The following is a 27,999-nucleotide window of genomic DNA, read 5'->3' as shown; positions in this document are numbered from 1 at the left end:
CTTCTCTAAGAAAACCTATCCCATGGTCCCAGAACCCAAAGCGCTCCTGCCGGCACCACCATCTCAGCCAAAGATTCACCTCAAGTATGGTCCGCTCCTGGCGTGCTCCTCTTCCTGTGACTGGAAGGATAGAAGAGAATACCACCTGAGCCCCCAATGTCTTCAACTGCCTTCCAAGGGCTTCATAATCCTCTTTAATTCTTGCAACAGTATTCGAAGCCGTGTCGTTCGTTCCCACGTGAATCAGCACAAACAGGTACTTATCAGCAGGCTTGATGAGTTTCGGCAGTCGGTAATATCCTGAATTCTGGCCCCCGGCAAGCAACACATCATTCGGAATAGGGGATCTGGCCCAGAGACATGGTGTTCCATACCCCTGAGCAGAGAGTCCCCGACGACCACCACCTTCCGTTTTCTTCCACTTCCATGTGACCCCATGTCTTTTGCACTCCCTCTTCCAGGTCTTTGCAGTTCTCGTTCCACTCTCATCTCTGTCACCATCTCTAGCACTTCAAAACGATTCTTGAGCTCAAGTGGACCACAGCGTCTTCTTCGTTGAGGTCTTCGGGTTTGTACCGTAGATCTGAGAGGAGGCTCAGACGGGAGATCGACTCTTTCTTCTTCTCCTTGACTTTCCTCTTCTTGGCTGTTCAGAGCCCCCAAGCTCTTGTCAATAAAATCCTCCCCTTCCTTGATTTCCTGAAGGGTGGTGATCCTCTCCTCCAGGCTCTGGACCTTTTCTTCCAAAAGTCTGACCAGCTTACACTTCTGGCAAGTGAACTCCGTCTTCTCTTCTGGGAGGAAAACAAACATGGCACACTCCATGCAGGTGACTGCAAAGGGGGCTTCTGTAGACATGATTGCCTTCCAAATATATACCCAGAGTACTCTCAGCAGAGTTTCGGGTCCCTCAGGCAGATCCCCAGGCTAAGAGCCACAGGCCAAGAGCCCTTTAGCTCTCGCCCTCTGGCGAGGAAGAGCCTTTTGTTTCAAAAGGTCACTTCCTGCCTAGCCCAGCAGAGCCCCAGGACAGTAGGGGGTGGGGCTTGTAACCACGAGCAACAGCAACCAGCAGCAAACAACAGCAATTCACTCAGCCCCCAACAGCCCCACACAGAACTTAACCAGAACCACTCTCTAGCAAGCTACACAGAACCCACTCACCCTCAGCTTCTCACACAGTAGCTAGGAAAGGCAAAAGGCAGAAAGACAACAAACCCTTACCTTCTAGCTTCAGCTCTCCACCATGTGCTCTTGCCTCAGCCCGGGTGATTTAGCTCTGCCTCTGGCAGATCCACATATCATCCTTCTTTTCTCATCTGGTACACCCCAAAGAGAAGGAATGACACAAACTGAATATGTGGAGGGCACCAAGAACTTATCTAAAGCGCACAGAGTCTTTCCAAACTAGAGACTGACTTTTTCAACCCAGCTTCCAGGAGGACAAAGGTTATCAAAGTGCAGCATTACTAGGTTGATCAAAGCCCTGTATTTTCTTAGTCTGTGAGGTCTCAAAGGGTTTCAAAGGGCGTTGTCGTGTGCTTCACCAGGTCAGCAGCCACATCAGCTACCTTTTCCACCACTGGCTCCTGTCACAGACACCTGCAAGGCCCTGACCTGGGCACTAGCCTCTGCCTTTGTCAGGCACATTAAGTCTCTCAGTTCTGCAGATGTGGCCTCTGGCAGGTGGTCCCCGTGTAATTTCTCCCATAGTCTGTAAGCAGCCCAGCTGGGATGCCTCAGCTTTTCAGTATCCCACTTTGATCTACCTTCCTCCAGTGGTGGAGAATAAAACATTGACCTTACTGTGAAGGCTTTTCTCATCAGCGGAAGCAGGAATTCTGAAACGGAACAACTAACCTTTCAGGGGATGTGGTTTTCCTTACAAGTATATAAGGGCATGTCCCTCCACTTGAGGTTTGCCAAGCAGGAACCGGGTCTCTCTCCCTGGCTGGATGTGGAAGCACTGTAAGAAACCTTTTCATCGTCTTGTCGGTGAAATGAGTAAGGGGCATCACCTGTTTCAGGAGACCTCACATTCCACTGATGAGAAGAAGCCCTCTGTGAAGTCCGGTCTTTTGGTCTTACGAGCCATCAGATTTGATCTGCAGGTAGCCGTTGTTCACATTGGTACATCTCATTTCTGATTTTGCTAAATGTTAGCATTTTCGGCTAACAGATTGACAGTTGATACATTCAATAATTCTAGGAATGGAATAGAAGAAACCTTGGAAGAATCTCCTCACGAGCCAGAGCCAGAATTAGAATCTGAATCAAAAACTGAAGAACTGAAATCTGAAATAGAAGAAAAGAACATCGAAGAGCTAGAAGAAAAGTCTCCATCCCCACCTCCTGTAGAAACAGTTTCTCTGCCACAAGAACCACCAAAGGTTGGTTAGGATGTATAACTGGATAGCTAACCAGTTTGAAGGTGTTTAGTCACTCTTGGATAAATACAGCCACAACAGCAATTTTAAAATACACTTTGAATAGAACAAGCAGGAAACCTGCAAGGTTTGCTGCTTCACTTCCCTCTCTATTCCCTTCCCTTCCCTTTTTCTCTCTTAATGGCAGCCCCCACATCCTTTCATTTTCCTGCTTCCTCCCTCCCTTTTCGCTCACAGTCAGCCTTTCTTTCATGTATCCCTACAAAGTCTTCAGCGTTATTATTTTATTTACTTCATTTATGCCCCAATGGGGACCCCAGGCAGCTTACGTCATTCTCTTTTCCGTTTTATCCTCACAACAACTCTGAGAGGCAGCCCAGCAGCTGAGTGGGTGACTGGTCCAGGGGTCATCCGGCGAGCTTCCATGTAAGGGTGGAGATTTCCACCCGAGTCTCCCCGATCCCAGACTAACACTCTAACCACATGCTGTGACTCTATGGTTTCCCTCCCGTAGCCGTAGTCTGGCCAAGTTGTAAAAGTCTTGCAGTAGCAAGTCAATCAGGTGAGTTGTGTGATGGCTGCTGCCAGGCCTGGCCAAGTTATGCAAGTAGTGCTGAGGCTGCTGCTGGGCCCAGGCAAGTTGTGTATCATGACATTGCCCGGTAGTCACCACCACATCTGGGTGAGTTGTGCAAAGTACATGGTAGCAAGTTGCTGGTGGTTGCTGCTGGGCCTGTCCCCAGTGAGTTCTCTCTCCAGGACAGGAGGGAAGAGGAGCCAGAAGTAGACTGGGAAGCCAGAATAGCCCTAGAAAGGGCCCTCATTTGAAGGCTGGCAGTATTGTTGCAGTTTCTGAGCAATCCTCAGATGGCCACCGAGATCTCAGAGGGCATTGTTTCTTAAAGGATTAGAGCATTTTAAACACCGTTTTAAAAAAAGATTTCAGAGCCTTTTTCAGGTTTACAGAAAGAGCTGCCTTGTTTGTTAATGTCTCCAGGCTCTGGATTTTTGTATCCACTGCTGGGGTCATGGGAAGAATTAGATATATTCATATCCATGAAATTTGTTCATGGAACCCTTAGTTTATCTTTGTGACTTCTGTGCAGACACACATTGGACTGTGCAGGTGCAGGCCAGCTACAGAGAAGAATTTTTCTCATTGTGAGAACTGAAGGGGCACCCCTCCCCCAGTGTCAAGTGTAGTGGCATCTTCTTGCCCAAGCCATTGCACGACATAAGAGAGAGAGGCTGCCTTCTCTCGCCCTTTCTGTTGCTGAGAAGTTCTATCTAGCATGTATTCCTTACCTCAGAGTGTGTTTTCTCTTCAGTGAATGACTGGAAAGTATTTGTCAACGTTTCTTCCTGTCTCCTGACTTATTTTTCATGGAGCAGACAGCTTTATTTTAAAAGTGTGCTAAATGCAGCCCTAAAATTAGGAATGTGCAGTCTGAGTCTGGGAACTGGCTAAAAAGTCAGATTTATACCCCTCTGGGGAACTGAACTCTGCTGGGCTGGACTGTCAGGCCATAGTAGACAGCAGCAGCGACTGAGGGCGGCAGCCGTGCCACTGCAGGAGAATGAGGCCTTCCTGGAGGGGTGGGGGAGAAGGCGGCAGCAAAAGGGGAGTGGGTTCCCATCCCAGTCTGCTCTTCCCTCCCAAAAGAGCTCTTCAAGCTGCTGCTGCCACCACTGGCCACCTTTTAAATGCCATGTCTCAAGGGATTCTCTGGTTTGACATTGGTTCTGGTGCTGCAATTTGGTTCTGTTCTGTTTTGTTACTTTAGCTTGCAAGGAAGTCACTGTTGAACCAGAGAACCCCAAGTTGGGGAGTGGGGAGACAAACTGAGGAGTTTAAAAGCCTTGGAAATGTTTCCTCCATGGGGGCAGCTTGTTTGGGGGGCCATATAATTGGACCCCAGGATCCAATCCGCTTGAAATGTGGAGGATCTTTAGGGGACAGTCAGTGATAGGTTCCCTGCGAATTTGGTGGAGTTAGCTTTAAAATTGTCCCCTCAGACCTGTGGATGTTTTTTTTCCCAATAGGGAATAATGGTTGGATAAATCTGGGATTCTCCAACTTCACTTGGAGAATCTGACCCAGCTGTCAGTGATACTGAATTTTTTGGGTATCCTTGAAACCCAGATCTAAATTACCTGGATTTTGGGGGGGCTCACACCCTTGCCAAGGCTATTCAAACCAACTCTCACGATTGTTGCCTTGTGTTTGGGGGAGTTCCATAACATTGGGACCTGCAGCCGTTGTCAACAGTTCACTCCATGGTCTCAGAATGACAGAGCCTCTAGGCTCAAAGTGGCACTTTGGATGAAGGCTTTATTTAGCTCAGATTCCCTGGCAGCAAAGTCGTCTGCTTCATCTGAGCACATTTCCCGGTGCGGTTCTACAACATCAGTTCCTTCTGGTCCAACGTCCAATCCATCCTGGCGTTGTTTTGCTTCTCCTGCACCATTAAGGTCTGATTGTTCCACCTCAGAACTGCCACCTAAGAAGGCAAAAACTGAGCTGAAGCCCTTACTGATGCCTTCTACCTGACCACAAAGGGCAGAGAAGCCTGCGCTGGATGGAGCCTTCTCTCACTGTGGTCCCATCAGCACTGGAGGTGGCTGGGGTCCTTGTACCACTTCTCACCACCTCCCCATCAAGAGGCAGACAAGTCTTCAGGCATTGAGTCGCCTGTTGTGGTACGTCAACCAAATTGTTCACAGCTGGCCCAGGTTGGTCAGCGGTTTCTGTTCCCAATTCCATAGCCTTTCCTGTCTTGTCAGTCAGTCAGTTCTGTGGCTCACGTTCTCTACAGTGATGCCTTTGCCGCTGCCTCCTCTAAATTGGCAAGATTATTATTTGAAGGGTCCTTAGCAACCTACATCCACTCCAGCTCTGGGGCACTGTCCCAAAGATTGCCCTGTTCCAAGAGCAGTTACCTGCCTCGGATTTGGAAGATCAGGAAGTTGCTTGCCATTCTGACATGGATTTTGGAACTAGCATTAGATCTCTCTCCAGATGATAGTGTGGGTGATTTGTTGGCTGTTTCTCTGAATGAGGACTTCAGAAAGTTTTCTGAACAAATGCTTAGAATGACTAAAGCCCCAGAAATGGGCATTTCTTCTGCTCCAAAGCTTAAAATAAAGTGTTTCAACCACTTTATTCTGATGCTCCTTCTGCTGTTGGATTCCCAGTGTTGGAGGACTTTCTAGATGTTGTCAGTGTTATTTTGGTAAGACCAGCCTCCATCCCTACCATTTTTTAAAAAACTGCTCATCTTTTCAGAATCAAACAAGAAGGGTGCTCTTTTCTATTCACCCACTCTCTTTCTCTAGTGACAGAAGACGTACAAGCCTGTTATAGACACGGAGTTCATTGTGCACCAGTAAAGGGGCATTCAGCAGCAGCCCTTCATTTCAGAGTAGCCAATTACCAGGCCATTATGGGAGCTTATAATCTGTTCCTTTGGGACCAGATGGCGACTTGTATTGAGGACTTACCTGGTGATCATTGTAGGTGTCATGGCCCAGTTTGGGCTCAGTGAGAGCGAGGACTCCTCCTCAGGAGGAGAGGGGCTTTGTGTAGCCAGCCAGGACTCCTCAGGAGAAGAGGAGCTCCATGTAGCCAGCCCTGACTCAGCAGAGGCTGGTAATCAGGAGCCACAGCTGCTGGCTAATTGGAGCCTACAGCCAGCAGCTGAAGCAGAGCCTCCAGTACTCTCCAGCCCCAGCACCACAGGGGAAGCTCAGCCAGGGACTTCCACAGGGGAAGCTCAGTCAGGGACTGCCAGCACCACAGGGGAAGCCCAGCCAGGGGCTTCCACCACCACCCCAGGTTCGCCCACGCGTAAAGAACGCCACAGATAAAGGCTGAGGCTGGAACTGCAGGAGAGACGGCGCAGTGCTCGTCTCCTGAGCTGACGCCAGCTGCTGGAGAGCGACGATGAGTAGCATCAGGGTGGAGCTCCAGCAGCTGGCTGAAAACCACGCCTGGCTATAAAAGCCAGTCAGGAGCGACAGCCAGGCGTGGAAGCAACGTGTCTACTGCCTGCAACCACTCCGTGTTCCATGGACCTTGCCCGTGCCTGCTTTTGGACCTGACACTATCGGTAACTGACCTTGGACTGTGCCTGACTTTGCTCTTGGACTCTGGACTCACTTCTGGCATTAGCTTGTGCTCTGACCACTGCTTTGACTTGGCTTTTGGCTCCTGAAACTCCCCCTGGACTTGGTGTTGAGGTTTGGACTTGAACCACCCTGCTTGGGCTGGCCCAGCCCGTGATAGTATGTTGGCAAAGATGTGCCAAGCTGAAGCAACTAAACTTGCAAAGCAACAGATGAGTGCAGGCAATGGCTAAGATATGCGGCTTTGCCACAGGAAACTAAAGGGAAGATTGAGGCCTTTCCTTTTGAAAGGAATCTTCTGTTTCCCGCCAAGTCAGACGATTCTCATGCACAAATGAAGAGAATCACCAGACTGCAAGATCGTCGTACCCTCGCGACAGCAGCCTGACTGCCCACGCTCCTTGCCTGGCAGGGTTTGAGTCCAGCAGCACCTTTGAGACCAACAGACTCCTTTAGGCTCAGATCTGCTGTTCTGCTGCAAGCCAATATGGCTACCCCCTCTAAAACCATCCTCACGAAAGGCTCCTCAATGGTTTGCCATCAATATTTACAGTACCGCTCTTCTAGATATTTTCAGCAGCCACAGCACTGCCAAAGATCTTACATATCTTTGCAGGCTCAGGGCAAGTAAAAGGCTACTAAGGTGAGATTGAAACAACTGTTGCCTCAGTCTCCCAAGAATTCTAGCCAAGGACAGAAGTTCTGACTAGAGACCGTCATCATCACGGCTAAGTCGTCTTCCTTTCCGGTCCCTTTCCTGCCGTGGTGGGAATCCATTGTTAAGTGGGGGCGGGGGGGGGGGGAGTTACCACCTCCGTTATGTTGAGAAGCCTGTTTGGGCTTTACCACCTACAAGTTCCACTGATCGGTCTGTAGAATTGCAACACGTCTTAGATGGCCTCCTTGCTAAAGAGGCTGTCCAGCATGTACCCCACTATCAGTCACCTTATGGCTTCTATTTTAAGATTTTTCTTGGTTTTAAAGAAGTGTGTGTGTGGGGGGGGGGGGTGTCAGACCAAATTTGGATCTTCGTCCTTTGAATTTGTTCCTAAAGGCTGAATAGTTTAGAATGTTTAATTGAGTAGAAATTTTAAGCTGTTTAGAATTAAACACCTGGCTTGTGGTTATCGACTTGAAGGATGCCTATTTTCGTACTTCAATTCATACTTCCCACTAGAGATACCTCTACTCCTGTGTGGGGATCAGTGTTACCAATATACAGCATTACCCTTTCGTTTAGCCACCGTGTGCAAGGATGTTCCCAAACTGCATGCTGCCTTTCTGCGGTCAAAGGTTTGTGCCCTCTGTCCTTACTGGGATGACTGGTTATTGGTCTCCAATTAGGAGTCAGTGCAGTTCTATGCAGAGTTACTCTAGTCTAAGCTAATTGATTTAAATAATAGTAATAATGTTCTATTTATAGACCGCCCTTCAGGACAGAGCGGTTTACAAAATATGTTACTATTATCCCCACCACAATCACCCGCTGAGGTGGGTGGGGCTGAGAGCGCTCTGGGAGAGCTGTGACTGACCCAAGGTCACCCAGCTGGCTCCAAGCGGAGGAGTGGGGAATCAAACCTGTTTCTCCGGATTAGAGTCCCACGCTCTTAACCACTACACCAAACTGGGTCTCTCACCAAATGGGCTTTGACTGGAGTAATTGTGCATAGGGTTGTGCTGTAAGTTACTGTTTGATTTGCGTTTACTCTGCACCCAATTTCTTGTCTAGGATTGATGGTTAATGGGAAGAAATCCAGTCAAGTCCCTCCTCAATGTACCCCGTTTATTTGGGCTACAGTAGATTCCACTTGGGAAAGGCTTTCTTGCCTGGGGATAGAATGAGAAAGTTAACTTTCTCGGCCTCGTGTTTTGGCTCTAAAAGGTTTCAGTCAGTGCTGCTTATTTAGAAACTGTTGGGACTGATGGCTTAATCACAGCCATAGTCCAATTTATCGTACTTCATATGAGATCCTTATAGAGCTGGTTTGTTGGGAAGTACAATCCAGCTATACAATCCCAGGAAATGAAATTCTCGATTCCGAGGTCCGTTGTTCGTTCTCTCTGCTGGTGGCCCTCCCCGCTTTAGTCTGTTAAAGGGATGTTCTTTCAGGTCTTTCAGTGCCCTGAAGTAACCATCGCTACAAATGCCTCCTTGATGATGATCCATCGTGGAATGTTTTGTGTACAAGATTTTTGGGCCTCTGCAGAGTCTCAGTTACATACCAGTTCACCACAGCTGTGCGCAATCCGTTGCTCCCTTGCTTCTCTGGCCCGTCTTCTGCAAGACGCAGCTGTTCGGATCCAGACAGCCAGTTCTGTGGCAGTGTTTTTAAGTGGTCGGGTTGCAAGTCAGCAGCCCTCTGCTGGTCTGACTCCTACTACTGCCGTGAGTTCAGCAGGTGGCCTTGGGTCAGCCACTCCTCTCAGCCCCAGCTCCCCAGCTGCATTGTGGGGATAATAATAGCACTGGCTTTGTTCACCACTGTGACTAGGCACTAATCTATCTATCTAGAAAAGTGGTACATACGCACAGTTAAATTATTATTATTATTAACAAAGCAGGGGGGTACAGCTTGACTCCAAATCTGTTTGGAGACTACCATATTTGGACCTGGGCTATACAGAATGATGTCACACTGCGAGCTGTCCATATAGCTGACTTTCTTAGCAGGGTACAAGTGGCACATAATGGGTGAGTGGTCTCTAAAAGAAAAGTATATTTCTCCTGTTCCCCAGCCATGGATGTCTTTGTCACTACCAACCACACCAAGCTCAGCAATAGCTTGCTCAGTAGCTTGGCAGCAATCCAGTCTTCATGGGGCGTTTTCCAGATTCCCTGAAGGAATGGCTGCTTTTACACATTTCTGCCCATTCCTCTGATTACCCCGGGTGCCAGACCTCCCTCACAGGTGGCCTGTTATACTATGACATGTCAAAACTAAATTTGACAGCGTGGCTTCTCAGTCTGCCCAAGATATTTTAGTTTTTTACAGAGTACTGAGTAAAGGGGAATCTCTGTTTACGTGTCTCCCCTTATTTTGGACCCTTTGCCGGCCGTTCAGTGTGAAGGTTTAGCCACTGCTTCCCTGAAGGTGCCTCTAGCTGCCCTGTTCGCCTTTCACAATCCAGTAGATGGTGTCGATGTTCTTACACTGTGTTTTAGAACAGCCCCTTAAAGGTCTAACCTTTAACCTTTTCTTGCCCAGACCTATAATAGGCCCCCATTGGAGCCCACCCATCTCCACTTCTGGGTCTCTTCATGAACTCTCCTTTTGAGCGCACGGCTTCCTCCTCATTAGCCTTCCTTTCTTGGAAGGCTTATTTTTAGTGGCCATTACAGCTGCCAGGAGGGTAGGGAAGCTTTTAGCCCTGCGTATTGACCAACTGTTGGAAGTTTTTTTCCTGAAAAAGTGGGTCTGAGACCTAGTTTGGAGCTTTTACCATGGGTGGTTTCTAAATTTCACCTTTCTCAATAATTAAATTTGCGAGTATTTTTCCAGCACCATCTTTACAGACTGAAAGAACTTGTCACACACCACATATGAAAAGAACGTTACAATTTTATTTAGACGAGGTCTAAAGCTTTTTGTAAGACTTCCAGCTTGTCTGCCTGTTATGCTGGACCCTGTCAGGCTCTCTCTGCCTCGTCACAGCCCTTACGGAGACGGGTTGGTTCTGCCACTGAGTATCTGCAAGCTGGAGTCTCGTGCCCACTTCTGCCACGCGGCCGTTCCACTGGAGCTGAGGTGTCTGGAGTGGCCTTTCTATGTGGTGTTCCCTGGTTGACACATGCAGGGCTGCAACATGCTCTTCCTCAGGCACATCCGTTCATCGTTATTCTGCAGTCACAGATTTGAGGAGACAGTCAGCACTGCAGTGGGAAAAGTGGTTCTCCATTCCTTATTAAACAGCTCACTCCCACCGCCATATTGAAAATAGCCCATTACTCTCCTGTTGTAGGACTGTACAGAAGCCGCAAAGATAAACACAGGGTTGCACTTACTTGTAACTGCCGTTCATCGAGTGTCTTCTGTGCAGGGATACATTCCCTTCCTCCTGCCCTGCTGTGGTTTTTTTATCATTTGTTGCTGTGGTGGTCGTGGTGGTAGTTGTGGTTTCCCTGTTTATTCCTCTTGTGTTGGCTCAGGAGAATTGAGGGAAGGGGACGCCTCTCCCCCAAGTCACGTGACAGTTTAGGTGGGAAAACACTATTGCGTGCAACCCTAGGGAACAGGTGCCCCTTCTGTTCTCCCAAAAGTTGAAAAAATTCTTCACTGCGGCTGGTCTGTAAAAGCACAGCACTAATGTTGCCGGCACGGAAGACACTTGATAAACAACAATTACAGGTCAGCGCTACCCTGTTTAATACTTCAGAGGATAAACCCTGCCACTGGAAACTAAATGTGTAGAACAGTGTTTAAGTTTTTAAATTGACTGCAGTGTTTAATAGCAGACGAATACAACTGATCTTTTCTCTGGTAGCATAACACAAAACACATAGCTGCATTCATAGACTAGTGTCCCAAAGATGGGAAATTATATTCAAAATACGGTGTACCAGAGAAGAGGTAGCTTAGTTTGGGGACTGTAGGAGGACATTCAGGATCTTAGATTACTGTAGAGCCATTCCTCTGTGTAAAGTCTCTTTTTTCAGGGTCTGGGGAAGACATAATGTTCCTCATCTCTGAATGAGGAGAAAAGACTAGGAGTGGTTGGTTGTGGGATCATGTGAGCCAGCTTGGCATAGTGGTTAGAGTCAGATTCGACTCTGGGAAACCTGGGTTTGAATCCCCGCTCTGTCAGGCGTGAGATTGGACTAGTCAGTCTCTCAGCCCCAATTGCCTCACGGAGTGATGATCTTTGTGAGGACCAGATGGAGGTGGGAGAAATGACATCATAAGTTTGTTTGGAGCCCCATTGGTGAAAAAAGCAGGGTGTAAATATCTACATAACTAAATTAACAGCTGTCAAGTAATGCTGTAACCAGAGTTACCCAACTACAATTTGGGTTGAGGCTGGTTGGCAAACCCTGGCTCTGAGGGGACACACAAAGCTTAGTCGTGGTGGTGACGCAGCTGCCTTCCGCGGGAAAGGCCAGGGGAGGGGAGGGGTCGGGGCAGTGGGGAGGGCAGCTGGCTTGCCGAGCGTGGGCGTTCCCGTGGCCCTCCTCCCGTCTCGGCCAAGGGGGTAAGCAGTCGGAAACGTCTAGTCTGCATTAGCCTGGGAAGAGGGATAACACATGGACAAGGTTTGCTCTTCCATGACTGCTGCTTCTTTGAAAACAGTGGTTTGGGGGCTACTGAGGGGATTGAAGTGCCTTCAGGCAAGGAACTGGATCTTCACTCTCTTCTTTTAAAATGCACGGACAACTAAAACTGTAAAACTTTTATAATCTCTCTTATTGTGGCGTTCTTTTTCTTTGATTCTTTTTAATCCTGATGTTGCCTGGGGGTGCAGGGGGAGGGGTGGGTGGAAAAATATTTTCATTACTCAGATTTTCCCTTAAGATGTTGGTGGCTTGCCATAATTAGTAGCCCCGGTTTGTTGCATTTCCCACAGGCTTTCTCCTGGGCTTCAGTGACTAGTAAAAACCTGCCTCCCAGCGGAACTGTTTCTTCCTCTGGAATTCCACCCCATGTTAAAGCACCAGTCTCCCAGGTAATCAATCTGTGAACACCTTTACTTGTGCAGTAATAAGACAAGTTTTGACTGTTTGCTGCCTAAAAATTAATGTGTTAGACTAAGCATGAATGCTGGAGCGCAAAATGGAATCCTTATCAGTCACATTCATTTTGTTAGTCACTTATGAACAGTTGCTACAAAGCACAGTTTGTTCTCTAGTTATGAATTATTTCTTTTTGCAATAGCGTCATTGTATACTTGATTCATACATTTGAGTCTCTGACTACAAGTACAGAACCCTGTACCAACTTTGGACTGTAGGTAGGTTGGTGCTGTTGCCGGTGGCCCCTTCCAACTTTAGAACAGAGTGTCCTATATAAAGTGGGCTGGGAGGAAAAGGAATCTTTCATAAGCTCCCTTGCTAAGGCATTCATAAACAACTTCTTTGATGCAGTAGACTCCCTGTTATTCAGGTTTGTATCCTGTTCTTCCTCCAAAGCACTTGGCACACAGGGTCCCCAGTCCCCAGGAGATAGTTTCAGGCAGGTAGCTGTGTTGGTCTGCAGTAGAACATATCAGGATTTGAGTCCAGTGGCACATTAGAGTCAAAGCTTATACCCTGAAAACCGTGTTGATCTCTAAGGACCTGCTAGACTCAGGTCCAAAAATGTGCATAGGACAGATTCATTGTTTCTATAAATTCATTTCTTCGGCAGTTGATCTTAGGACCATGACTTTCTGCAGGAAAAAGGTAGTTCTAATGGCTTATTTTCAGTGCCAGTTCAGCTGTTTACCAAATGGGACCTAGTAGGGTGCTTTTTTATATTCACAGAAATGTTTGGATTTCTGAGTCACAGTTGAGCCATGACCTTGTTAGGAAATGAGTTCTATGTAAGAGAAGTCCATATGTTTACTAAGCATATTAATGCTGAACACACAAGAAGCCTTTAGTATGCGTAGAGGGTTTTTTCTCTTAAGCCCAAGAGAATAGCCATCGGCTATTAAGGCTGAGTTCAGACTCCCAAATCCCCCATTTAGCTCCCCATCCGCAACGTTTTTGCAAGGTTCTTTGTCGATAAAATCTCATTCATTCCGGCTTAGAGGCCAGGTTAACCATAGATCTGTTACTTGAGGTGTCAGAAGCCCCTGCTTGTCTGTTCATTATGGAGAGATTCCAACCGATCCTGCCAGTGAATGCTGACAGGGTCCTTTCACAATCCCAAGGACTCTCTCAGCATCCAGCCGCAGAATTAAAGGAGCCACCTCTTGTACTCTTGACCCATAACTGTCCTGGTTTTTAAAATCATGCCGGGAAAAGATATCGGAGTCGTTGGTTAAAATCACAAATGCCTCACTGACTGAGGGGCTGTCCATGGGCCTTTGAAGGAAGCGGACATTAGACCTCTGCCTGAAAAACCTTCACTGGCTAAGGAGGAGGTGGCCAATTTATAGACCAGTCTCCAGTTGCGTTTTCTGGGCAACTGTGTGAGAGAGAGAGTGTGGTGGTGTTGGAGCATCTGTGGGGCTCCTGGATGACACACCTTGACCCATTTCAGTCTGGCTTTGGGCCTGGGTTTGGAAACAAGGTCCCTTTAGTCGCACTGGTGGGCAATCTTTGTCAAAAGCTGGACAAGGAACAGTCATCCCTATTGATCCTATTAGATCTGTCAGTGGCCCGTGACACAGCTGACCCTCTGTTCTCGTTCGTCGGTGAGAATATGGAGTAGGTGTTAGAGGAGTGGCTCCGCAGAGGTTTTAGTCTTTTCTTTCTGAACAGAGGCAGACACAGCAGTTTAGGATTTTGCCTGTGGAGTGGGCCACTTGTAGTTGATGGGGTGGAGAAAATGGCTCATAGATGGTTGAAACAGAGTCGGAGACTGGATGGTTGAAGCAGAGTCGGCTGAGATTGAATCCCTTGAAGACGGAGGTCCTGCATGTGGGTCTAGGGTCCAGGGGTGCGGGACTCTGGCTCCCTGCTCTCGATGGAGTGCCACTTATGCCAGTGTCGAGAGTGAGGAGCCTGGGGGTGGTCCTGGATGCTTCCTTGTCAACGGAGGCACAGGTCGCAGCGGTTGTCAGATCCTCTTTCTTCTATCTAAGACAGGCTCGACAACTTGTCCCCTGCCTATCGACCCATGACCTTACAACAGTGATCCAGGCAATGGTCACCTCCCGATTAGACTACTGCAACTTGCTCTATGCAGGGCTTCTCTTGGGCTTGATCCGGAAACTGCAGCTGGTTCAGAACGCAGCTGCACGGGTGGTTGCCGGAGCACCAATCATGGCTCATGTAACACCTATCCTCCGTCAGCTGCACTGGTTACTGGTTGAGTACCGGGTCCGGTTCAAGGTTTTGGTGTTGACCTATAAAGCCCTATGCGGACTGGGCCCAGCATACCTTCGGGACGGCCTCTCCCCATATGTTCCCCGGAGGTCGCTTCGATCAGCCACTAAGCACTTGCTGATGGTCCCTGGCCCCAGGGAGGTCCGCCTGGCCTCTACCAGAGCCAGGGCCTTCTCAGTTCTGGCTCCGACCTGGTGGAACTCTCTGTCTGAGGAAACTAGGGCCTGGCAGGATTTGTTATCTTTCCGCTGGGCCTGCAAGACGGAGATGTTCCACCAGGCATTTGGTGGGGGCTGGGCTGTCCTCTCGCCGGCCATACCACTGAAGACCGTCCACCACCCATGCAGGACAATGCTGCATTTTAATATTTTATACCTGACAATTTTAATTGTTTTGATACAATGTTTTTATAATGTTTTTACTATTTTAAACTGTTGTTAAACCACCCTGAGCCCATCTGACGGGGAGGGCGGTCTAGAAATGTGATTAAATAAATCTTCCCATGCGACCCCATGCTCCAGCTGTGGCCTTCATGCTGCCACTCCACGTAAGGTAGCCCACCTGGCATCGACCAGATCTGGTTCCTTTTCTGTTTTAGCTTCTGCTCTGTGAAGTAAGCTTCCCGAGGAGGTAAGGGCAAATGCCGTTGCTGGAAATCTTACGGCAGCACTGCAAGGCTACTCTGTGTGGCCGGACCTTTAACGGGGCATGGACTGCAGGTGTTTTATAAGGGAGTTATTGGGGGGGGGGTTGCATTATTTGGTATGTTTCTGACTGCGCTGTTTTAAAGCGTAACGTAAGCCCTCTTGAGCCAGGAGGAAAGGTGGGAAATAAATACATAAATAAGGTACAGCTGCATTTTAAGCTCTGTGCTTTGAGTGTTACCAAGTCATTTTAGCCAGTGGAATTAAACATTTCTTAAGTACTGCCTTCTAAATTTAAAAACAAGAGTGCAGGATCTCCGCTCCACAGGGCAGTCTTCCTCCTCGGGGTGGGGGGGAGACCCTTTACCCAGTTTGCAAAGGCAGGTTCCAGTTCCAAGCAGGAGAAGGTGAAGCTTTATTCTATGGTTGCCTCGAGGCTGGTACAGAAAACCCTGGCCTGGCTGTTACTGAAGACCAAGTAGAATCGTCCTAGCACTCCTTTCCAGCAGATGCTTCCTTCATTACTGGTCTGTTACTGGGTTCACTTCAAGGAGCTAGCTGTCACCAAAAAGCCTTGGAAGGCATTGGGCCCCACTGGATTCCCTCTCCTGCTCTGTTCTACTGTGGCAGATCCGCTTATCTGAGCAAAGCCTGCTCTCTGCAGACAGGCACAATCGGCAGTTTGCTAGTTTAAGGGCATTCTCTGTGGTAGCTCCCACTTTGTAGAACGGTCCACCAGAGGCTATTAGGAAGGCCCCCACAGCTTTGTTGTTTCACAAAATGTGTAGAACAGAATTGTTCAAGAAAGGCATTCTTTTAAAAAGTTTTTATCATATTTGTAATCTACCCTGTGTCCCGATGAGAAAGGTGGACTATAAATGCAAATAATAAATGCATAAGAGCCCAGTTGGATCACACCAGTGGTATGTCTGGTCCCATAACTGCTTCCCCCAGTGGCCCACAGCAGGGGCACGGAGTCCACACCTCCCCCCCCCCCCCCCGCATCGCTGCCCTCATCCTGCAGCCAGCATTGAAGTGTCCTGCCTCAAATCATAGAGGTCGTGTTGATCAGCAGGGCTCGTGTCCGCTGGTGAACCTCTCCTCCACCAATTTCTCTCAGGCCTTTTAAAATCTTCTAAGCTAACGGCCCCTAGTAAGTTCTGTGGCAGTGCTAGTTGTGGGAAGTACCTAGATCTGTCTTGAATCTAGCACCTGTCAGCTTCATTGGATTCCACCAAGTTTAGTATCTTAAGCAAAGAAAAGGTGCTTCTTTGTATTAACTGCGCATCACAAGAATGGGCTTTCTGTGTCTGGAGAGCTGGTGCCCAGGGATATCTAGGCCTAGCTTTTAGACAGGGCAAGCTCCCCCTCCCCTGCCCTGGGCACAGCTCTGACGGGGCATGTCCAGAGGAAGGGGCCGTACCTCCCCACGGCCCATGCGCCGTTCTTACGGCTTCCTCTGCTGCAGCAGTTGATCGGAGACCTGCTGGGTTTTCTTCCCTGCTGTTAGTCCGTTCTTCGTAGTGTCGTTGCATTATATTTGCCCTTCAGTGATGCTGCTGAAAATGCTTCCCATGCCGTTGTCGGGGCAGGGGGGGGGGGTGTCCTCGCAGTGTAGTTAACTCATTTCTGTATATTATTTTCTCCTTAGTAAGAGTGCTCAGGTGGTTCAGAAAACGGTTTTACTTGCTTGTGCTCTCTCTATGCAGAACGAGCAATTCAGAAACTTCTAGGGCTGCCATTTGGGCCTGCCAAACCTCCTTCCCTCAGAAGTGCAGTTGGGGCCCACACGTGCCTTAAGGGAGGAGCCACTCAGTTCCTGTTTTCTGGCCACAGCAGAGATTCTGCCAAACTCTTTCGTGGATTTTTCCTCTTCAGAGCTACAATTTCTTTGTACATTTATTTACAGCATATAATTAATAGCCAGTAGTACAGGTTATCCTGCATCTAGTTTCTTCCTGCTAAAAATGTATATAGGAAGAGCCTTTTTGTCTGTGATGCTCGGTACCAAAAGCCTGTGGCAAAGAGCTGCAGTTCTGGGAGGAAAGCTTCCCTCTGCTGGTGCCCAGGCAGGGCCTGCTGTGCCTTGGGGAGGTCCCAAGGCTGGAGCCTGTCTTTGTTGCCCAAGAGGTACGGAACAGGAGGCGGGAGGGGTCTCTCTGAAGACCAGTCACCTCCCTGGGAATGAAGGTCCATCCTCTGGGGTGGCCAGTCTGGCTGCAGCCCTGAAAGTCTCTCTGTTGGTTTACCTTTCCTCCAAGGATGCTCAGTATTTTAACCGCCTCTAAGGAAGCAGTTCTTCCCGGGTCCCCGTGGTTCTGTCCCCCAGTCCAGTCTCCAGCTGCTGTTCAGGACTTTCACCTTGTCCGTTCCCAGCTTATTGGCAAACCGCTCAACCCCTTGGCATGCTGCAACCCATATCTCCTCTCTTTGGAAGTGTTTTTTCCCTGGGGCAATAAACGCTGCCGGAAAAGCACCTGAACTTGGTGGCCTGCCCCTTTCTCTGTGTTCATTGGAACAAGACAGTTCTCAGACCAGACGTTACATTTTTGCAAAGGTGGCGTTGTGGCGTCGCCTAAATCAGGATCTGTTACTCCCCACATTCTCCCCTTCCTCCTCCTCAGAGGCTGAGAGAGTAGTTAGCTTCCATCAGACCTCCAGTTTATTCTGGCCATCAGAAAGGACAACCAGGGTCATTCCCATGCTGAGGTCATTGGCTCTCTTCACCTCTCCAGATCTGCTGTGCCAAGAAGCTTCTTCCACAGGGAATAAAGGCTCACTCCGCCAGAGATGCCTCTGCTCCTCCTGCTTTCATCGGCAGTATCCTGTGTCGCGAACGGTGTGGAAAGGCTGCCTGGGTCCAGTGCTCCACTCTTACCCAGCATATTTGGGGCAGATGCTTCATTGGGAAAAGGTCTTCAGTCTCTTCTGCTACCGGTGTGATGGACAGAGGCGCGCGGGCTCCTGGGCCTCTCAGGGCCCCCCTCCCCCCCCGGGGCCGATACTGCAGCATACTCCAGCTAGGGAAGGAATTGGGCAGGGAAGGTGCCGCTCCTCCCCTCCGGGCGTGCAGTGGCCCTGTAGCTCTTGGCTGAGGAAGGCAGGCTGCAAATGAAACCAGGCATCCTCTCCGTGACTAAAAGCTAGCTCTAGGCGGGTCCAGATCCTAGCACTGTACAGGAAGAAAGCCAATCGGTGTGAATGGACAGGTAGCCCCAAGTAAAGGTAAGCAACCTGTTTCTCCCTCTCTACGCCGCGCCATGCGTACCTTGGCCACTGTATTAAGCCCTTCAGTGTAAATGGAATCCCCCAAGCCCTTTAACTGCCACGTTGTGCAAAACTTGAGGACTTCTCGAGCATATTGGGAAAGTCCAGGTTTAATACATTTAGTGAAGTCCATATTCACATTTCTGCATCTTTTAAGCAGGAGAACGTTTCGGTAGATGATGGCCCGCCATCTACGGACAGAATGCTCTCAGCTGAAGTTACTTCTTCAGGTTGCCTCCCTGTGACAAACCTGAGACTCTTTCTTGGACACTTTCTGTTACTTGTTTGAAAGGTAGACCCAGTTGTTTTTGGATCCAGAGGGGTGAGCCGTGTTAGTCTGTAGTAGCAAAATAGCAGAGAGTCCAGTAGCACCTTTAAGACTAACCAACTTTACTGTAGCATAAGCTTTCGAGAACCACAGCTCTCTTCGTCAGATGCAAGAGAACTGTGGTTCTCGAAAGCTTATGCTGCAGTAAAGTTGGTTAGTCTTAAAGGTGCTACTGGACTCTTTACCAAGTTGTTTTTGTAGCAGTTAAACACACTTGGTAGCACGTGTAATTTTTACACTGATCCCCAGATATGTAAGCAATCGAGAAGTCGTGAAATGTTGGGCAGCCTCATGATACAGCTGTTCCCTCACTGGATTAAGAAGGTGGTCCTATCAGTCAGTTAAATATGTGCTTGTTTGCTAGATTATAAAATTATGTTTGATGTTGGCTTAAGCTGCTCTTGCCCCGTCTCCCGTCAGATGCCTTCACTGTTCATGAAAGTCGGTAGATTTTCTGCTTGGGTCGTAGAAATACATCTCGTTCGACTTCGTGGTCTGTGTGCATCGTGTGGGCAAGGCTTTGTACTTGCACAGAGCCGAGATTTGGACATTTTTCAGGCTGTGGTTTAGGCACTGAACTTCTCTCAAGCACAGCGGAGATTGCTCAGACCCCGGGGAGAAGAATTGTGTATTCCCACTCAGTCCTTTCATCTGCTGCAGCAGCATATGTTTTGATTGGGAATTTCTCTGGAATTTTATTTCTTTCAGAGCTATTTGCTTTGTATTTTGCTTCTTTGTTATAGTAATGGATTTTTTTTATATATAGCTGTGAACAGAATCTATAGGCAGGCTCCCCCCCCCCACCCCAGTAGCTTAGGTGCCTGGGCACTTACCTTCCAAGACTGTCATCAGATACTGCACAGTATTTTGTGCCAGTTTGGTTGGTCCTAATAAAAGGCACCCGTGGATTTTGTTCAAGTGCTGCTGCCCGTGTGGAGAACCGTCCTCCTCATTCCACGGACATCTCTGTTGCTTAGGATATTTGGGTGAACAGAACAAGTAGGCGCACGGGTGCTTTCTGCCAGAGGTTTGCCAGGTAGGCCACACAGGACCCCGAGCCTCTTGTCTGCGTGCCACACGGCTGAGGAGAGCCGCACTGGTCCACGAGGCCATGGTGGGTGCCCCCCCCCCCCCCGCAGCTCCACTCAGCCTCTCGGGGCCTCAGTGCCGATGCCTTGAGTTCCGAGCAAGGACTCAGCTCAGCAGCCCATCACGCCTAACAGTCGAAAGGCAAAGACTGGTCTCTGGCGTGTTAATTTTTTTATAAGGATCCCTTCTTTAAAAATAGGATTCAGAATTAAGAGAACAGTTAGGAGTTCTGCATAACTATTTTCCTGGAAGGATCAAGGTAGAAGGCATATTTCTGTTTGTACTTGGTATGACACACCTTTGTACAGTAACAACTTGAACGCTCTTTTTGGAGAGACAAAGAAGGTGTTTACTATGCAAGGCAGCGTTGATTGGAGATCAACACAATAGCCCCCAACGGTGTATTAGTTGCTGTGGTTTGGCATTCTTCTGGCTGGGGTTCAAGCCTTGTTCTCTCCCCCTCCCACGCTGTGCACAAGCAGAGACAGCACTCTCCCTTTCATGCAGGCAAGGTGTGAACTCTCTTTGCGCCTCCTAAGAGGGAAGGACTCGAGGGGGGCAGGGGAGCTCATGCCGGGGAGCTGAAAAGCGTGAATAGAAGGCAGCATGCGGTGCTTTAGATCCCTGCCAATGTGAATAGGATTCCGTTCAGAGCTGGGTTTAGCAGGTTTTGTTCGTTTGCTTGTAGAGCAGCAAGCCCTACAGTCCGGGATTGGTACAGAGGAATTAATAAGGGAATATTTTTCCTACTACACTAAAGAAGCCATCGTTCTGCATTTTTGACATGTGCTGCTTTCAGTAAGTTTCCTTGAGGATTTCGGCCACTAGTGTATTCTCTTGTTCCAGCAAAGAGTGGAAACAAAACCTGAAACCCAATCCCAACCACTCCGTATGCGTGAACAACGTCCAAGAGAGAGACCAGGTTTTCCTTCGAGGGGACCCAGACCAGGTAAACCGTTTCTTTCAACATAACTTACAAAGAGTTCATAGCTTATCTTTAGATGCTCAGGTTGTTCATCTGGTTTGATGACCCACCTCACAATGCCAGGTTTCAACCCTGCGTGTAAAAGCCACGCTTCAAGAGCGCTTTTTTGTGGAAATGCTGGAATAAGAATCTCTCTGGTGTTTCTTTGCATGCACCGTCCCTTGCTGCACGCTTCCCCTTCAAACGTGGATGTTCTCCCGTGTCTTTTAAAAAAATCATAAAACTGGTAGTACACCAGCTACACTGGTAGCTAATTTGCTTCCAGGCTGACTCAAAATTTATTATTATTTGTTATTTATAGCCCACCTTCCTCTCTGAGACTCAAGGCGGATTACACAGTGTGAGTCTGTATAGTCAGTTCAAAGACATTTCAATAAACGATGCAATAGGACAGATTTGCAAAGATTTAAAGCCAGCACAAATCCAATACAGAGATGAAGAAATGCTGAAACGGAGCACAAGCAATTATAAGACTGACATAATAAACAACGGAGATATTACCCAGTAGGATCAGCAATAGACAGTACATAGCAGTAAAGTCTCCCGTCCCCATCGCTACTGCAGCATAAGCTTTCGGGAACCACAGTTCTCAAAAGCTGATGCTACAGTAAAGTTGGTTAGTCTTAAAGGTGCTACTGGACTCTTTTCTGTTTTGCTGCTACAGACTAACACGGCTCACTCCCCTGGATCTAGTCCCCATCTCTTTACTGGTGCATCTCTTTGAGACCAGTTCCTTAGACTGCAGCCCTCCCGGCTAAATACAAAGCCCCCTTGAATAGACCAGCTCTGCATAGTTTATAGGCAGCCAGGAGGGTGGGAGGTTTCCTGGCCTCGTATTTAAGATTACAAGGATTATAAAGCGGCGTGTTGCAGAGCAAAGGTTTTGGGGATGACCCTTGATGGATGATTTAGATTGTGCCTACTTTGAAAATGAATGTGAAACGGGGGGAAGACTGTTGGATTACCTGTTGTGGTCACTGCTGAAATCCTCTTCCGTAAAGAAGGCACAGACCAGCTTGGGACTTCCCAGCCGCAGCGAGACCCTTTTGTTGCCTGCTGGGTTGATCACTTTGTATGAGCCCCCGTCACCCTAAAAAACCTTGCTCTCTCCCGCTGCCACAGGCTGGTTGGACTTTGCAGTATTGTTCTTGGGCTCATGCAATAACTGATTTGTTCTGAACGTATCTATGACTTGAGTTGGACTAGCGCTTTACCGTTGTAAATTGCGCTTTCTAACCTGGTACTTATGAAAAACTTGCTGGAGGCTGGTTTGTAATAATGATGTTATGGTTGAGTTATGCACAAATGTGTGATTTATGGTATATATATGGTATTATATATGGTATTATGTCTTATGTGTTTAATAAGAAATAAACTTCATACAATACATTTCATAATGTAATTTAATTTGGAATCACAGCCTATTACATATATTTCTTTACTGGAGGTTCTTAGTTCATCTTCACGATTTTGGGGTTTCCCCCCCTAGCTGTTTGTCATGATACTCTCTGCTCATTACGTCTGCATATTGGTGACATCCAATTCCATAGCTACGAATGATTTTGCCTAAAGGCCTTACATAAAGGTTGAATAACGTGAGCGATAAGATTGCAGCTTGTTGAACCCTGCAAGACGGTCCCTGAAGACAGCTGGTCTCCCACAGCAACCCTTCCGAGCCCGCGCCATGAGGAACGGCTCAGACCAGTCCAAGGCCCATCCCCGGATGCTCGCTTCTGCCTCCAGATGCCTCAGCAGGATGGCCTGATCTCCTCTGTCGAAGGCTGCAGGTAGATCCAGGAGGAGCAGCAGAGAAGCGTGGCCTTCGTCGTTCAGACAGAGGCTATCCACTGAAGGCCCCTGAGCAGTCTCCCTCCCATAGACCAGCCTGCAACCCGACTGGAAAAGGGTTGAGAGCACCAGACCTTATTCAAGACGACCTGTAGCTGGTCTCCTTCTGCTTTCTCAATCACTTTGCCCAAAAAGGGCAGATTAGAGACTAGGCAATAACTGGGTCAAAATGGTCCGTCAGTGCTGCGGACAGTGTATTGGGCATTATAATCAGCATCCAGATCAGCATATATTCTTCGTGCTATTTTGTCAGCAAATAATTTTGCAAAGTTGTCGCAGCTAATTATCTGTTCTTGAGACAATAATGGTTCAGATTTAGGAGTCAGAAGGTATTGAGATACCATGAACATTTGAGATGGTTGTGATCCAGCTGATGCAGCGGTTGCGGAGAAATGATGTTTCTTTGCCGCCATCATTGCCAATTCATAGGTCTTCCGGTGGTCTCTATAGCACAGTATATCTGCCTACTATGTGTTTTCTGCCAGCGTCTTTCTAGACACCTTCCAGGCTTCTGTAAGATCACCCAGCTCTGTGGTGAACCTCAGGGGCGGCTTCCAGTCCCAGGCGGGAGAGGTTGATGCAGAGCAAACTTGTCAGTGGCTTTCAGGAGCTTCGTGTTTCAAACTCCCACTGCAGCCTCAACTGATAACGTGTTAGGAAATCTACGATCCCCCAGAGCATTTCGGAATCCAAAAGGATCCATGAGCCTCTGTGGGCAGACCGTCTTACCGGGTTCTCCCCTTTTGTAGGGTGTTGGGGCCACATTCACCCTCGTCTTCAGTAGAAAATGAATAGTCCACGGTTCAGGCTGAAAGGCCTCCCCTCAAAGGCTCAGTGCAAAAGAGTAAGTCCAAGCCCTCTTTTGTGTGTTGAACCTATTTCAACACTATTTGAGAGAGGCCCAGGGCTGCTATAAAATCCTGAGGTGGCCCTGAAGAAGAGCATTTCAATCTTTTTCAATCTTTTTTCTTAGAAACTTAACAAAACAAAGATATCCTTTTTTCTCCCACAGTGCTTTTTTCAAAGTATTCTCGTCCTCTTTTTTTATGATGGCACCCTCTGTCTATCTGGAAGATCTGTGTGCCAGGTCTCCAGATCTGCTTGAGACCTTTCTTGAAATTCTTGGAATGCCCAAAAGTTGAAGAATGTTGGGGACCTCTGAAATAGCCCTTTAATGGAACAAACACATTAGACTCCTGCAATATGGATAAGATTCAGTTCAGAGTTGGGTTCAGCAGATTTTTGGTTGTTTGGTATCTGTGTTCAGACTTTGTGAGGAAGGCAGACTATAAATAAAATTTTCTGTCAGGGCCTGTCGCTGCTGCCGCTGGGTGGGGCGCCAGCTGGGCCAGCCCTGACATCAGAGGGGTGCCAGGGATGCTGCAGGACCCTGCTCTGTGGAAGGAGGGGTGGTATACATCACCCAGACTCCCTCTCAGTCCACTCACTGGCCTGCTCAACCTGGCATGCTCACCCTCTGCGTCCTCCATCATATCCTCCTCCCAGAACTCTCCTCCAAGCCTCCACTCTCTCACTGCTCTGCTCTCACTCCACACCATCACTCCTTACTCACACCCACCACCCCAGAGATCTCCCCAGCCAGCCTTTATAGGGCCTTCTTTCACCGCCCCGCCCTCCTTGCAGGTCCTGCCTGCCAGGCCCCACCCCTCCCTGGCCTTCCAGCGTTGGCCTGGGCTGTCTCAAGCTGCTGCAGTTGGGGTAGCTGGCTGTTCTGCCTGGATCAGCAACAGCTGTGTCATGTAGGCTGGCTGCCAGGCCTCTCTGGCTGAGCTGATTACTGAAGGTAGGCCCAGCTGTGGCCCCTTGGCTGGCTGCCCAGCTCTTCCCACAGAATGCCTTCAGCAGCTTCACCTGGAGGGGCTTGGTTCTGAGCATCTCCTGAGCCAGGTTGCTGTCTTCAGGCTGAGGTGGAGGCTGGGGCGTGGCTCTGTGGCTGCTTCTCTTCTCTGCCAGGTAAGAGCTCTGTTTGGGCAGCTGCTGGGTCCCTATTCTTCTTGCTTTTGCCCTCTCTCTCTGCTCTGCTGAGCCCCCTATCGCCCCCCTGGAGGGTGGGTCTAGCTGGTGCCTCTCTGCCTCCTCTAGCCCTCTGAGGCCCTGGCCCTTTGTCCCTTTCCCCGGGTGTAGGTGGGTTCTGACCCTGGTTGCTGGCTGGGGCGGCAGGACTGCTGTCTCCCAGTTGCCTCCCTCCCAGCAAGTCCGGGGGCTGAGGCCCAGACCCCGGACATTTTCCTTCAGCTAAAGTTAGGTTAGGACCAGGCTGGTGTGCTAACTGTTACTGGATGAAGTATACATATCCACAGACACATTTGCTTCCGTAACAGCCAGATTAGTTTAGACCTGCTGTGCATGGCGCTACTTTTGGAAGATGGCTCTAAAATGACATCTGTTCCTGAATGTACTGGCAATGGTCCAGACTGCCGCTCACCGGAGAGATCATCTAAAACTGGCTGCTAGTTTATTTCCCTTCACCACTAAAGCCCTAAGCAGGTTGGGTCGGGAATTTCTGAAGGACCACTTCTGCCTGTATCAGCCTGCCTGAGTGCAGTGAAGAGTGAGCACAGGCCATCTCGTAGATGAGGTTGCAAGGGACCCCGAGAGGGCTTTTTCAGCAGCCTTCCCATGTTTTGAACTTTGGTGGTGAGAGTGGCACCTTCAGTAAGGCTTTTGTAAGCAAGTAGTGGAAGCAAATGACAGCAGCTCTTCTGTTGCCCACAACTGGTATCAGATTGAACCAGGCTACAGAAAATGTGGTTAGAATAGGAGCACAGAATATGACTGACTTAGAAGAAAGAAGCTATAAACCTGCTCGTGTGCAGGCCTGCCAGCTGGAGGATTTCACAGCTTTTCCCCCGCTAAGAGGGTGCACGCCCCCCCACGTGTCTGTGTGGTGATTTCTCTCCAAAAACACCTGTGCTCTGGAGGAGGGCACCCCCGGACCCTCAGTTCCTTCTTTGCCTCCGACAAAGGATCGTCAATAAGAGCTTCTCCTCTCTTCACAAGCTTTGTCATTGCTGATTCTCTTCTGTGGAGAGGGGAGGAGAGAGTGAGCAAAGTCTCTAATTTGCTTATGGCTGATAAAGCCCTGTTTAAAAAATGCATCCAGTGCGCAACAAAAATGATGGGGACGGACAGACAATCACTGTGCCTCATTTGCCGGGGGGAAAGCCGCAGTGTGAATTCCTGCAAGCACTGCCAAGGTTTCACCCTCAAGCCAGAGCTGAATGAGCTACTAGGCTGTACTGGGGGAGTGGGCATTGTCGGCAGTGACCAGCCCCAACAGCAAAGACCTCTGCACTTGCAGAGCTCACTGAACATGAGGATCCAACCTTAAAACTGAGCTCAACACCAACCGCTAAAGCCACTTCAGATCCAGCTGCCTCCCCTTGAATCCGTCAGAGGTCCTCCTCAAGACACCCGTTGGAACCATCCAGGAAAGTTTTTGACTCCACAACCTTCGGCTCCAACAACTGATCAGTCAAGATCCTCAGAGTCAAGAGAGGCTGTTTACAGCACCTCAGAACCTCCTAGGAAGAAGGGAAGATGTAAGTTGGAACTAGGAGTGTGCAGTACCAGAAAGATTGGAGTTTCCCGCTTTGGTATTTCCAAAGCAGGAAAAAGATCCAGAAACAAGCAATTTCCGAAGTGGCAATGGGGATGCTGCCCCTGGATTTTCGGGGGCCTGGGGGACCATTTTCTTTCCGAATCATACAAAAGTTGGTGGGGACCTTCTCCTAACTCTCCTCTAACGACACCCCAAGTTTCAGATAAATTGGACTTCGGGGGGCCATATTCTGCCCCCCCCAAAAGGTGCCCCTATCTGCCTCCTCTCTCCATTATTCCCTATGGGGAAAAACAAGGGGTCTTTCTAGGTGGCTTGGGATGGCATTTTGCATGCAAAATGCACCAAGTTTTCAGGGAGCCTGCTCCTACCTGTACTCGTATTCTCTCCCAAGGTTCAGGGATATTTGACTTTGGGGGGGGGCATTTTATGGTCCCCCAATCGTGGTTCCCCTGCCACACCATTACTTTCTACTGTGGAGAAGACTCCCCAACAGCAGAAACACATGGACTGTGGCTGACAGTGGCCGCAACCACAGTCCCATTTACAATCTACAGCCCAACAGAACCAAGCACACATGCCCCAAAATTCCCCAGCACCCCCAGAACAGGCTGGCCAACCACTCTCCATTGTTCTCTATGCTGAGACCTTTTAATATTTCTTTACTGGGGCACTTATGCACAGGGCGAGGGTGCCTGTGAGACATCATTGGGATCTAGCCTTCATCGTCAGCCCGCGCTCACACCATTCCTTCTCGCTCCTACCGCTGCAGTGAGAACATTTAACAGCAAAGCAACAACACATAACAACATGCTCCAATCCATGCAGTGAGTAAACTTGAGTTTACTCAGCATAGCTTAGTTTGGATGCTTCTCTGGGTTTCCTGTGACACACATTGTGTGTTCCTCTCTACTTTACCTAACCTCTCTCTCTCTCTCTCTTCTAGTGACAATATGACACCATTTCCGGGGCCTCTGCTCTCAAATATCAGCATAAATTTGTGCCCGCAGGGATTGGGATAGTGTTGCGTTGTGAGTGTGTGGTTGGGGGGGGGGCGCAAATTGCAGGGTGCATTCCTTTTGATACTGAGTTCCACTCTCCTCCTGCTGGTGTTCTACCTAAGTTTACTTTTGGGATGAGTGTTATTCCCCAGGTCATAAACTCACAGAGGATGCAGTCCAAAAGGAGGGCTCACCTCATTCACTCTGGAAGTCCACTCCTGAGAAATCGGAAGAGCTGCATGTTGACCTTCAAGAAGACCAACTGCTCAAGTCTCCATGGGAGAAGGCGAGTGTGATGTGGGCTGACAGTGTCACTCGCGTAGGACAAGACACGCTCGCTCTCCATGCTCGTTGGAGAGCCTGAGAGGAGCCTGTGTGCCTCGAGCGAGAGGTCTGGCCAGGCTACCTCCTCCTTAGCCCAGTAGCTCAGCAGGTCGGTAGAAAGCAACTCGCAGGGCTCTGCAAGGTAGTCCCTAACCATTGCTTCCACCAAATCCTATCTCACACGACTCATGTTCCCAGAGGGGCCGAGGGGCCGCCAGAGCATCTCCATCTCCATGGACATCCTGGCGGTGGCCGTAGGGGGAACCTTTTCAGAAGGAGTGCAAGGAGGACCCACAGAGCTGGGCCCCCTGCCCATCCCCTCAGTTGGCAGGTGGCCCCTCTTGGCCTCCCTATGCCTCACCTGCATGCAGAAGGCATCTCTGGTGCTAGTGAGGTTCCTGTGCTGCTCAGCAAAATTACCCTTGATATGCGTATCGCACATGGTCGCCAACATG

The 27,999-nt window shown here is 49.0% G+C and overlaps 1 protein-coding gene across 2 annotated transcripts in view; it reads left to right on the top strand.

Moving 5' to 3' along the window:
- The window catches only part of G3BP2 (G3BP stress granule assembly factor 2), a 124,091-nt gene that overhangs the window by 87,594 nt on the left and 8,498 nt on the right, over positions 1-27,999 (top strand). For both annotated transcript variants that reach the window (XM_054991168.1, XM_054991169.1), the window contains 3 exons: positions 2,210-2,390; positions 12,072-12,170; positions 20,653-20,755. In XM_054991168.1, the coding sequence (XP_054847143.1) occupies positions 2,210-2,390; positions 12,072-12,170; positions 20,653-20,755 (383 nt within the window). The remainder of the gene's footprint in view (positions 1-2,209; positions 2,391-12,071; positions 12,171-20,652; positions 20,756-27,999) is intronic.

The sequence above is a fragment of the Eublepharis macularius genome, chromosome 11, assembly GCF_028583425.1.
Source record: "Eublepharis macularius isolate TG4126 chromosome 11, MPM_Emac_v1.0, whole genome shotgun sequence".
Taxonomy (NCBI): Eukaryota; Metazoa; Chordata; class Lepidosauria; order Squamata; family Eublepharidae; genus Eublepharis; species Eublepharis macularius.
This window is presented reverse-complemented; position numbering and strand designations above follow the sequence as displayed.